Below are 13,766 nucleotides of genomic sequence, written 5' to 3' on the forward strand. Positions count from 1 at the left end.
CAAGATAAATATTCGTAGTTTTGCATAATGATGCAGAGGGTGTTATGATGGTCTTAACATGAAACTTGTACTTACTTTTGGTTTATGTTGCCTTAATTAAAGTATGTGTATGTGGATTTATTTTATCACAACACAGACGGAGAATTATACTCTGGAACAGCAGCTGATTTTATGGGGCGAGACTTTGCTATCTTCCGAACTCTTGGGCACCATCATCCAATCAGGACGGAGCAGCACGATTCCAGGTGGCTCAACGGTAGGTCTACTGCTTGCAAGAGCGCAAGCACACGTCATGGGGGCCTTGCCGGTCAGTGGAGAGCTCCTCTCCTGTTGTGCAGACAGTATGAGTTGAGACTCAGTGTGCAGTTAAATTCATGGTGATGACTTCATGGCTGTGGGTGTGAGAAAGCGGGGCAAAAAGAGAAAAGAGATTAAAAATTCTGGAAAATATTTGCTTTGTGCCAAAAGTAAAGTTTCTCAGTAGTTAACGATGGAAAAAATTAGATCTGGGCTGGAGCTACGGAAGGGAGACAGTGGAAAAAGATAAGATGCCTTACCAATCTTGTCTTCCAGGGACACCACCACAAATCTCATGTTGTATTTTTTTCCTCCATACCTCTCATGTTGCCTTTAGAGCATCATATAAATTATTAAATGTTTTAAAAATTGTGCTAGACACATTACACTGAAAATATTTTTGAAACATTTGTATCATATCATTTGATTCTCCTTTAATCTTCCTAAAATTCTTTTTTCCACTTTACAGGTTGGGAAATTAAGACTAATATGTTAATCTAAGATTGCATCTACGCAATAGTAGATTTGGAAAAGAACCTAGTTTTTTGAACTTCAGGCACTGGCGTCACTCCTTGATCAAGCACATACATTTTAAAAAATTTTATTTTTTGAAGTGTAGTCGACTTACAGTGTTGTGGCCATTTCTGCTGTACACCAAAGTGATTTGGTTATACATACAGAAATATATTCTTTTTCATATTATTATTTTCCATTATGGTTTATCACAAAATATTGAATGTACTTCTGTGTTCTATATGGTAGTTCTTTGTTGTTTATCCATTCAATATATGCTAGTTTGCAAGGCAGATACTTTTAAAATTCTTTTTTTAATATGTAAATAAATTTACAATTGAAAATGATAAAATTTATATGCCTAAAATAAGTAAACACTACTTTTACTCAAATTTTAAACCAAATAATCCTTATTTAAGACTTCTATGTAGAGTTTTTTTTTTTTTTTAATTTCCTTATGCATTCATCAGCGATTTTTATATAGGTCACTCAAACATGTTCATAGATGTTTTTATTATTAAATAAGGCTCTCCATTTATATCTGCCCTCAATCCTATAAAATAAAGTTTCCCAGTCCCTAATCTCATTTTCATGAATTCTCCTTTTCACATACCTCATTAATAAGGATGAAGTTCATAGCTTACAATCCATCTATGTACTCAGTAAGGTACTTGATTATCTCAGTATTTGAACTTCTGCCACACTTGTTTTTCCTGCTCTTCTAGGGTTACATCAAATTAATTTCATCTCTGTCTTGTTTGTTAGAGAAAAATAAAAATCTGCTTCTGAACCTCGGAAATTCCAGGAGACTGTGAGTTGTGGGTGTTTGTTCTCTGTGCACCTGCTCAGTCGCGTCCAACTCTTTGTGACCCCGTGCACTGTAGCCCACCAGGCTCCTCTGTCCATGGGATTTTCCACACAAGAATACTGGAGTGGGTTGCTGTTTCCTTCTCCATTGTTCTCTGTATCCCAACTCTAAACTGACTATTTAAACCATAAAATATACCTCAAATTACCTCAGTCATCATTCATTTCTCCTATAGCAACATTTCTGATTGTCCTGTTATTTTTCATGTATTAATGAAAATGATGCGCCTCTTACCTTCCACCTTTGACACTACTGCCCTTGCATTGATTTTTTTTCATCAATTTACCCAATTTACTTTTTTTTGCTGACTTTATCGGTTCTTCACCTCTGATTTCTTCCCTGACCTGAGAACGTGCTCATGTACCCTACCTAAATTCTCCGTTTAATGATGGTGAACCACAGGGTCCCTAGATGTCTTAAGTCTATAGTCTGGTTAAGGAACCTGTTTACTCAACATTTTCACTACATTTAGCTGTTTTCATCATGACTTTGATCTCATGAAACTGCTCCTCCACTAATGATTTTCTGTGATTTTTTTTCCTAAAATCAATCTCCATTTAGACTATCTCTCCCACGGTATTTGTCACTAGCCTTTTCTCTTTAAAAGAGTCTCTATGTTTCCTGTATTTCCTGCTCTCCCAAGTTTACAATTAATTTGACATTATTTACCAGTTGCTGTCCTTTAAATGAAGATGATACCTAGCTAAGATCATTCATGATTCAGTACAAACACAGTGGTAATCAAAAGGGACTGGGCATATAGTCAGATACCCCCCATCTGGGAATAGAGGAGATAGAATGGTACCAGGTGATCATCTGAGAAATTAGAAGCCTCACCAAGGAACAGAAAAGATGCTGAGATGGTATTAAGACTCTCTGTGTAAAGTCATAAGAGACCCAAAGTCTAAAATCCCAGAGGACAGTTTTGGAATATCCACTGTCAATTATTTTGCCTGTGCTCTGTAGGAACTCAAAATTAGTAGGAACATGTTAATGTATGACAAAAACACTACAATATTGTAAAGTAATTCGCCTCCAACTAATAAAAACAAATGAAAAAAAAAATTAGTAGGACCAACTTCTTTAACCATGGCTATCTGGTCAGTTCTCAAACTGAAATATTTATGTAGTACGAGAATTTTTTTTCAATTTGCAAGGAGACTTTGATCTACTAAGAACTGTAAAGGGCATACAGGCTTTCACTGTCCATGAGAAAGAAAATCTCATTAGAAGATGGAATAACATAAGGGAGAGTATAGTATACATTTCATTTTTATGGCCTTGGTGGAAAAAAGTCATCAAGTTAAAACTGCTTTTGTGCTACAAATTCACATGTTGACAGCTGAGTCTGAAGAATTTAAACTGTGGGAAAACAGTCCACAGTTCTGTACTTTATCTCTGCAAATGTGCAGTTCATTTGAGAATTCAGTTATCCGTCTCTCAGCACTAAATGTGAGAACTGATTTTGCCAAATTAGCACAAAGGTTACATTTGACAGGGTGCAAAAACCAGAACTGCTGCAAGATGGAGGATGCAGACCTATCTGACATGGAACCAAGGGGCTGTGTGATCACAAGCCTCATGAAATTAAATACCACTGAAGGACAAAATTAGAAACATAATGTTTATACATACATGCATAAAATAAATGAGTTTTGAGGCTTCGGCATAGACTACACAATCAGTTGTGCTGCCAGAAGTAATAAATTACCTTGCAAGGTACTTTTTGAATGGTCTTCCAGGCTATTAAAATTAATTTTGAAACAGGAATTACTTTACTTTTATCAAATAAGTTCAAACCAATTCAATTATTTTGGAAGAATTAGTTGGCCTACTTTAGATGACTTTTAATTTGTGTTTTTTGCTAAACTGAAATTAGAAAAAGAAAAACTGTTGTCTAGAATTAGATCTTGAAATGTCTCAATTTTTATGGAATTTCACTATTTTCATAATTAAAACTCACTAAAGTTTCCATTTTTGTAATAGAAGAAATAAAGGCTTAAATTCAGTTTCACTTTGCCAGGAAATAAATCACTTTGATGGCAAAACATGAGAGAGATGGAATCTATTGATTTTTCACATAACTTAAAAAAAATCATTTATGCTAGCCTCTAGTTTAAGATTGCTAGATATTAGGACAACATTTGATTTCAGAAAATGTACTGGTATGAGTTTGACCTGATGTGCCAAAATTCACTTTTTTTTTTGCTTTATAAATTCTATTTTAATTCTAGCTTTAAACTTCAATTCTAATTTTGATTTACTAAAAGTGTGAAAATTAGGTAAAATTGCACTCTTCATAGTAAAAAGAAAAAAAGCTTTAACAGTAAAAAGAAGAAAAGTTTACCATGCTGTAGTAGTAATTATTTTTAATATTTATTATGTAAATATTATCACCTAGTATTCTTGTTCTTATTAGCCATGCACAAGAATATGGAGCAGATGGATGGCTTAACCCACGTTTATTTTTCTATTTGATGAGCTAATATTTGACTGCTAATATTACTATGTCTTTAACTAAGGTTGGAATGCTATATGATAGAAGAAAAGACTATTATCTATTCACCTCGACCTGGGACCTATTAATATAGTACTACCTACTTTTATAGTTAAAAAAAAAAAAAAGAGAAAGGACTACATGATAATATGTATAAAGTACTAAGCAAGTGATTGGCATGCAGTAAGCACCTAATAAATGTAAGTTTTTTCTCTATGCTTTATCCCAAATCCATTGGGTAGAGCATGCTTAGTAAGCATTTTTAGACTCATTCTCTGAGTGTAACATTTGAGTCAGGACAGTCAGAGTTGGGTTTAATATGTGAAACCACATAGATCCTTGAGAGAGTCAGTGCCTAGTACACCCAAACAGACCTAAATGCGGTGCCCAGAGTGTGAGGCTTTCCCACTTACTTCAGGAAGACCTGTTTTCTTTTAGTGGAATTTCCTAAAAGGATTGTGCCTGTGGATAAAGCAACTCATTTGCTTTTTTTTTTCCCTTCTCTGTAATTGAAATGGTATGTGAGTCATCATTCTACTTCCTCTCACTTCTAACATAGTCAGACCAAGATAGCCTGCACTTATTTGAATCAGCATGGTTTCCTCTGTGGTCATGCAGTAGGATATTTCATGTTCTCTTATGATTCAAATTTCTCTACTGGATATATTTTTTTTTTAAATGGAACCAAGAAATATAACCGCAAATATCTGAGGGCACAAATTAATACTGCATGGTACCAGATACCTAATCTCAGATCACTTGTACAGCTCTTTTGATATACTATTCTAATTCTACCGTCTTTAAAGGCATGAACTGTAACAGAGTTATCCAACTGGATTTTTTAATAAATAAAATTAATCACCTAGTTTGGCATAATGTCAGACTTATTAATGATGGCATTTTGAACTGTTTCTTTGATGAAAGTTAATAATATTTTGACTTGGGAGGAAGTAGTCCACTGGAAGCCTTATTTTATGGTTATATGAGCGCAAGGTATTATAGATGTGGACTGACCATTCAATTAAAGCAATAAGAACAACAACTAAACATCCCCTATGAAAGAAGCAACAAAGATAGAGTCTTTTAACTTTTTAATTATATATTCTATGAATTATATTCTGTATTCATTAGTTAACAATTAAGAAGTATCAATGCGTAGAATCACAAAAGTGTTAATTTTGGTGAAATTATGCTGAAACATGGATATGTAATAGTTTAAAATAAGTATTCATATCTAGATCTAAACACAGTCTGGTAGCTGTGTTTTTTTCTTCATGAATCTGTTACCAGGAAAATAATTTCATCCTAATAAGGGATGTACACCTGCCAGAAATGCAATTTTTCCAAAAAATAAATATATAAAACATTTCTGAAATTATTCTTTTCTCTAAATGATGATAAATTTAATATACTCACTTTTAATATACTCCATTTTCAGAAAGAGAAAAAGTTAGTAAAATATATCTTTACTTGATTTTCTTTCCTGAGGACCGATTTTTTATGTCACATTTTATCTAAGGACCATAATCACCTTTAATTTTTTTTTTAATTACCTATCCTAATGAAAAAAATTCAATAAAACTTTGGAAGAAAAATTAACTCAGAAGTAATGTTTGGAAGGTCATTTTTTTTCAGGTCTCTGAGAAAATGTAGCTGAAGAAAAATGTTAGAATTTTCTATTTTACCATTTTTAAATAATGAACTAAAAAAGTACAACCCTCAAGTATGGCACATTAATCACAAAGTTTGAACCACTTATTTCAGTAGTTGAATGGTGAGAGTAGAAAATAACATTTTGCTGTATGATTACATTAACTGAAAAAAAATTCTACTTTTTAAAAATTAAAATGAAAGAAAATGTATAAGAGTGAAACAAAACCTGAGAAAATTCTATAAATTAAAGGCAGTTCCCTTTTTTCTCTTGGTTCTTAACGTTATTTTTCTCTCATCTCACCATCCACTTAATGAATACAGCGCCTGTCTATGCCAGTTTCCTCTTCCAGAGTCATTACGCTCAGAGCTTGGTGGGCCTCAATAGGGATTTACTGCTGACTGAGTAATCTGGGTTCATGTGTGCGGTGACATCTAGCAAGAGACTTACCCTGAGAAGTGGATACCATGACAATGCGTGTAACCATGGTGTGACTGGCCTCTCTGACATGGCTCTCAAAAGCTTTCCCTCTGTGAAAACAGAAGCCTGTTTGCAAATTAATTAGTTTCTGGCGGCAGCTTGATTGTTGACCCAGAGTTTGTAGAGTGGAAAAACAATCAGATTAGTGTGCTCAGTGTAAAAGACCAGTGTGCAGTTGCGTGTGGCTTGCTCAACTATTGAAACCATGAATGGACTGAAACAAATTCTTTTCTGAGAAGCCTAGGCAGAGGTTAAGTGTGATGAGTCTAGAGCTCCCAACAGCAGGAGTGGGGAAATTAAAGGATTTTAGCCAGATAAAGCTGAATGATGGCAAGCAATGCCATTGAATTTTAATAGCATGGACAGTTTTGATGGGAAGGTGGGGACCTGTTAGGTTCTAATGACTGAGTAGAATAACTTTACAATATTATTAAATGTAGGTTTGAAACAAATACTTTTATAGTAGAAATTTTCAGAAACTCTCAGATGGGGAAGTTTTCATTAAATTTGTCTCAAATGTTGATACGACGATATCTAAATGAAAAACTGTTATGAAGTACCCTGCCTTTTTATATTGATAAAATTTTGTTGGTGTATTTATCTCAACTATTTTCTAAGATGTAGTCCTCATGTGCCAAATGTAATTAATCATGAGTCAAAGAGAGATTTTGACTCCTGAGAATGAATATTTTGCTATCTATTTTTGCAAGTATCAAATTAAGTTAACTGTGCCAGAGAATGGTGTGCCAGAAGCTTAGGACAAAAAAAATTCTTCATACAGTTTTTGATGATTAAAATTAGTCAATAGATTATTGTTTATGCTTACTTTTTAAAGATTACCTGACACAATAAGCCATATATACTCTTCCTTCTTAGATACCACTGGCAGATGTCTCCTTAAATATAGCTCTGAGGGCTATCATGATACTTTCCCATTCAAAAATCATTTATATCTCTCAATTTACAAGTGAATTGAATCCAGATTTTGCTGCCTGTTAAGTTCTTTGTCATCCTAACCTAAATGACCTCTCCAATATTAAGCACTAACAAACTCAAATTAAATTGTGTCCAAAAATTTACTATGATTTTCATTTAACCATAGCATTCTCTCAAAGGATTTTAATCTTTCCCACCTTGGAATCCAGACCACATAAATGCATGTTTGGATTTAGCACAGAGCCTACCACTTTGCCTTCCAGTTTAGGATATACCAAATAAAAAACAATTCAATGAATCTACTTTGCAGGCTCTGTAGTCAGATTGTCTGAGTTTGTATCCCAGGTCCTCTATCCCTTGTGACTTTGGTGTTAATTTACCTTACTTATTTTCATCATCCAATTATGATTTGTAAAATATAATTAATACTAATACATTATTTTTCTGAAGATGCATGAGACAGGCTTTATAAGGTAGTAAGAACAGTGTCTAATAATATTGTCAATGCTCATTTTCACTGTGGTTGCTGCTGCTGTTATTTGCATACCAGCTCTGTATCTAGAATATAGCGCACGTTTTGCAAATTAATTGAGCCAGTCTGCAGATTTTTTGCCTTTGTTAATCTGTTCTCAGGTTACTTTTTCTTAATTTAATTGAATGTTGTCAATATATGTATGGGCAGTAAATATATCGAAAACATATGAAATATTTGTCTTTAGTATTAAAATAATATATAAACTTTATAATAAAATTGGGCTTAACAAAACTAGCAGATGAAACAAATGATGAACCAAGGGAAAATGTCAATAAAATGTATTTTTCTAAGTATTGATTTAGCTCTATTAAGTGCAATACTTACCACTGAAATATTAGGTTAATTATTTTAGTTTTTCCAATATACTTTTTTAAAAAACACTGACTGAATTGAATCTAGGGTATTTCCTTATCTTGCCATATCACAGCTTAACTTTTAATTTTATTTTTATTGTGAAGACATCATCTATAACATTTGGGGTGAGAGTTAAAAGCATGGAGTCTATGGAGCTTGACTGCTTGACTTGTACATTAGCTGAGCAGCTGTAGACAGCTAACGTGAGCTCTCTGTACTCATCCCTTTTTTCAAGAGGAAGTAGTAATAGTTCCTTCCTTGTTGGATTGTTAGGAGGCTCATGCATAAGTAAATTTCTATAAAGCCCTTGGAAAATAGACTACTTTTACCAAAAACAAACCTAACAAGCAAACAGAACAACTGTTGATGTTAACTGGTTCCACAGCATTATGTAAGAATTTTAAATAATAGAAAAATAAAAATACCTAACTATGTCAGATCACTAAAGAGGTAGTAGAATACACAGTCTTACTAAACTGAACAACCATGCATTTCTGAGAAAGCAATGAAAATGACTTAAGGAAAACCAAGCAAGATGAATAGTGATCTATGCCCTTTCCTTAGGTTAAGTCTATGCATAGAGAATTTATTGTGATGTCAGTACATTTTGATAAAAATAGATCTGCTATTCTTTTGCTTTAATAAAGAGGAGGAGTTTTTTTCTAAGCTTAGTTATATACTTAGTTATATACTTATTACTAAGTTATTTACATATAACATTGGTGGTGGTGGTGGTGGTTTAGTTGCTAAGCTGTATCCAACTCAGTGATTCTGTCTGTGTAGCAATTTGGCACTGCCTTGAAAGTTTCCCAGAGCCTGGCACATTCAAACATATCAGAGAACCAGAGGTTCTGCCAGAGGAATTAATTTATTATAAGCTCATTTGTGTCCAACTCTTTGTGACCCCATGGACTGGAGCCCACCAGGCTCCTCTGTCCACGAAATTCTCCAACAAGAATACTGTAGTGGTTTGCCATTTCCTTCTCCAGCGGTCCTTCCCAAACCAGAGATCAAATCTGTGTCTCCTGCAATACAGGGGAATTCTTTACTGATGATCACCAGGGAAACCCCAAAAATGACACTGAAATATAAGTAAGCTTCATGTAGTCAACCAAACATAAATCACAAAACATTATGTAAGAGAAGAGTATTTAAAATGTTTTCCTGGTAATGTTAGTAAGGAAGATTTAAGTGTGTTTACATGCCCTTAAAAGGAATATTTTCAACAGAAATGTTTCTGTCACTATATGATTTAGGTGAACTAGACAAGAGAAAATCATATCCCTTCATTCCCACCCCAGCCTCCCACAACTTCCTTCAGCAATCTGTCAATTTCCTGTGGTAATTTTGGATCAACACATAAATTCTCTATGACATTTTACATATGGTACTATTATTATGTTAAAATATGTTGATTCAAAAATAAAGATATGCATTTGAAAACTATAATTTATTAGTAATTTTCATAAATTAAGCATATATTTTCATTATAGAAGTATAATTTTTATTATTTTGTGATGATTTACTAAATCATAACTATTTTGGCATTTAATGTAGGCTGTTAGCATAAGAGATTCATCAAAAATATATCTTTTCAGTATATTTATGGATCTCTCTTCTTCTTGTTATTCAGTCGCTCAGTTGTGTCAGACTCTGTGACCCCATAGACTGCAGCACGTAGGGATTCCCTGTTCTTCACCGTCTCCTGGAGTTTGCTCAACCTCATGTCGATTGAGTCGATAATGCCACCCAGCCATCTCATCTTCTGTTGTCCCCCTCTCCCCCTGCCTTCAATCTTTCCCAGCATCAGGGTCTTTCTAATGAGTCTGCTCTTCGCATCAGGTGGCCAAACTATCGGAGCCTCAGTTGTAGCATCAGTTCTTTCAATGAATATTCAGGATTGTTTTCTTTTAGAATTGAGTGGTTTGATCTCCTTGCAGTACAAGAGACTCTCAAGAGTCTTCTCAAACACCACAGTTGAAAAGCATCAATTCTTCAGCACTCAGCCTTCTTTATGGTCCAACTCTTACCTCCATACACAACTACTGGAAAACTCATAGCTTTGACTGTATGGAAACTTGTCTGCAAAGTAATGTCTCTGATTTTAATACGCTGTCTAGGTTTGTCAGAGCATTTCTTCCAAGGAGTAGGTGTCTTTTAATTTCATGACTGTAGTAGCCATCCTCAGTGATATTAGAGCACAAGAAAATAAAGTCTGTCACTGCTTCCATTGTTTCTCCATCTATTTGCCATGAAGTGATGGGACCAGATGCCGTGATCTTCACTTTTTTGAGTGTTGAGTTTTAAGCCAGCTTTTCCCCTCTCCTCTTTCACCTTCATCAAGAGGCTCTTTAGTTCCTCCTCACTTTCTGCCATAAGGGTGGTGTCATCTGCATATCTGAGGTTATTGATATTTCTCCTGGCACTTTTGATTCTAGCTTGTGTGTCATTCAGTCAAGCATATCTCGTGATGTTCTCTGCATATAAGTTAAATGAGCAGGGTGACATTATACCACCTTGACATGCTTTCCCAGTCTGGAACCAGTCCATTGTTCCCTGTCCAGTTCTAACTGTTACTTCTTAACCTGCATACAGGTTTCTCAGGAAACAGGGAAGGTGGTCTGGTATTCCCACCTCTTTAAGAATTGCCCACAGTTTGTTGTGACCCACACAGACAACAGCTTTAGCGTAATCAATGAAGCAGAAGTAGATGTTTTTCTGGAATTCTCTTACTTTGACCAGTGATCCAATGGATGTTGGCAATTTGATCTCTGTTTCCTCTGCCTTTTCTAAATCCAGCTTGAACGTCTGGAACTTCTCGAATCACATACTGTTAAAGCCTAACGTGGAGAATTTTGAGCATTACCTCACTAGCATGTGAAATAACTGCAATTGTGTGGTGGTTTTAATTTTCTTTGGCATTGCCCTTCTTTGGGATTGGAATGAAAATTGGCCTTTTCCAGTCCTGAGGCCACTGCTGAGTTTTCCAAATTTGTTGACATATTGAGTGCAGCACTTTCACAGCATCATCTTTTAGTATTGAAATAGCTCAACTGGGATTCCATCATCTACACTAGCTTTGTTCATAGTGATGCTTTCTAAGGCCCACTTGACATCACATTCCAAGATGTCTGGCTCTAGGTGAGTGATCACACCATCGTGGTTATATGGGTATTAAGATCTTTTTGTACAGTTCTTCTGTGTATTCTTGTCACCTCTTCTTTATATCTTCTGCTTCTGTTAGGTCCATACTGTTTCTGTACTTCATTGTGCCCATCTTTGCGTGGAATGTTCCCTTGGTATCTCTAATTTTCCTGAAGAAATCTGTCAGTTCAGTTCATTTTCTCAGTTGTGTCTGACTCTTTGCAACCCCATGGACTGCAGCATGCCAGGCTTCCTTGTCTATCACCAACTCCTGGAGTCTACTCAAACTCATGTCCATTGTGTTAGTGATGCCATCCAACCATCTCATCCTCTGTTGTTCCCTTCTCCTCCTGCCTTAAATCTTTCCCAGCATCAGGGTCTGTAGCCTTTCCCATTCTATTGTTTTCTTGTATTTCTTTGCATTTCTATAACTACAAATAATCTCTTCCATTCACTTAATACAGAGTTTAAAAAATGTCAGGGTTTCAATATCAGAGAGAATCATCCCATTTATACATTTATAAAATCCTATGTGAAGTTGGTAGATTTAATTTTCCTTTGAAACCTCCGTTGCCTTTTTCTGTTTGGCATACATACAGCAGGATTTAAGTGACAGTACAGAGTTGTATTGCGGGGCGTGTATGTTGTATTTTGACCCATTTATAATTAGTAAGCTTGAATCTCAGTGATCCTGAAAATCAGTGATGCCAAGATTGATATCAAATGATGATTGCCACTAACTACCTTACACCTATAGAGTTTATCAACACATATAAGAATAAATAAACACATTATACCTATGTTTTGCAGGACTAGAAGACAATCCTCTAAGTCAAACAAAATTGACACTATTCTGAAAAGAGAAAACAAAACACAGAAATTACCACTAAGCCTTACTCATTTTTGGATGAATTAAAGAGACGTCTAGTCATATTAATAATTAGATTATAAAATCTTGGCTTATAATACTAGGGTGAACTGGCAAGTTATAAAATATCTTTGATCAGAGGTTTTCTTGTATATGCAGTAATCATATTAAATATTTTGAAGAGAAATTATTGAAGTTGTGGGATATTGCTATTCCCCATAAGAAAGCTAATGACTATTGTACTTCTGATGATTTCTTTTCAATAAATTGAAGGGGAAAAATCACATTCTTTATAAATATTAAAGTAATATAGTCAACTCTGATCAAGCAATTAGTGCCCTAATGGAGAAAAGTATACTGTAATTGGATTTGAGAGACCTTAAGATATTGTATGTTAATGAATCTTAAAATGTAAACTGGTTTTACACTTTTTTTTTCCTTAGCTGGAACTACGTCTACTTCCTTTCTTGTCCATTTCAAATTCCAGAGTAAGAGCACCTTGCAGAACAGAGTTGAAAAGACTGGCTGGAGATAGGGATATGGCAGCAGGAAAGAACAGGGATGGTAGAGAGTCAGAGGGTCCAGTTTTAATGTCCTACAGTGTTGAAATCGTTTGGTAGTGATAGAGCTGAGGCAGCGACAAAAAAGAGGGTAGCCATGTCATAAAGATATGCCAAATCTCTACTCAGTTTAATAGTTTTAATAGTTTAATAGTTTTGATTTTGTGTAAATGTGCTGCAATTCCATTTATCAATTCTCTCTGTAAGCTACTCATGAATTTCCAAACTTTTCATCTTTGAAAGGATCATACTTTGTTAGTAGATTATGTCACAAATATTTAGTACAGAATATTTTGATAATAGTAGCAAAATGATGCTTCCTTTAATATGCTGCAGTGCAACTAAGGAAGCTAAATATGTCATTGCTATTAAGATGGATTACTTGGAACTACAACATATTTTCTAGGATGAGAAAACGTAGGAGATTAAAATCATTAAGGGGGAGAAAAGTTTTCAGAAAACTTAACCTATCCACTGTTTGGATGTAGTCTGAAAAGAAAGATGAAAATTATAGAGAAATAAAGAACAGATTAATTCCTAATGGTTAATAGTAGCTTCCTAAATAGATTGTCATTATCACTTAACCACAGTAATACTGTCTGTCACTATAATAAAATTTATGATATCACATGTTTAAATTAAGATTCTTAAACTATGCTATTGAGTCTCCTATCTAGAAGTCTAACCCTGAAGTTTATCATGTAAATTAGAAGTGATACATATTAAATAATTTTTCAGTCTTGGAACAGTGCAAAATATTATTGGAACGTATGTTAATTCATGAGCCATTTTATATCTTATCATGCAAAACAAGTACTATATAATATGACATGATAGAGGTAAAGTAGATGTTATTAATGAGACATTAAGAATAAATCAGTTTTAGGTGAACTAAACTGTCATATTTAATTACTATATACAGTGTGCTTTTATTCTGCTTTTTAATGAATGTCTTTACTTTCCCCAAGTCTAGTCCTTTCTCATTTCATTCAACACAGTCTCTCTTTGTATAGAACTTAGGTTTATCAGTCGACACAATCACTAAAGTAGAATTCTACTCTTT

The 13,766-nt window shown here is 34.4% G+C and overlaps 1 protein-coding gene across 7 annotated transcripts in view; it reads left to right on the plus strand.

Moving 5' to 3' along the window:
* SEMA3A (semaphorin 3A) overlaps positions 1 to 13,766 on the plus strand; it is a 501,460-nt gene that overhangs the window by 415,276 nt on the left and 72,418 nt on the right. For all 7 annotated transcript variants that reach the window (XM_043871699.1, XM_043871697.1, XM_043871698.1 and 4 more), the window contains one exon: positions 137 to 256. In XM_043871699.1, coding sequence (XP_043727634.1) covers positions 137 to 256 — 120 coding nt within the window. The remainder of the gene's footprint in view (positions 1 to 136; positions 257 to 13,766) is intronic.

This window comes from Cervus elaphus, chromosome 18 (assembly GCF_910594005.1).
Source record: "Cervus elaphus chromosome 18, mCerEla1.1, whole genome shotgun sequence".
NCBI lineage: Eukaryota > Metazoa > Chordata > Mammalia > Artiodactyla > Cervidae > Cervus > Cervus elaphus.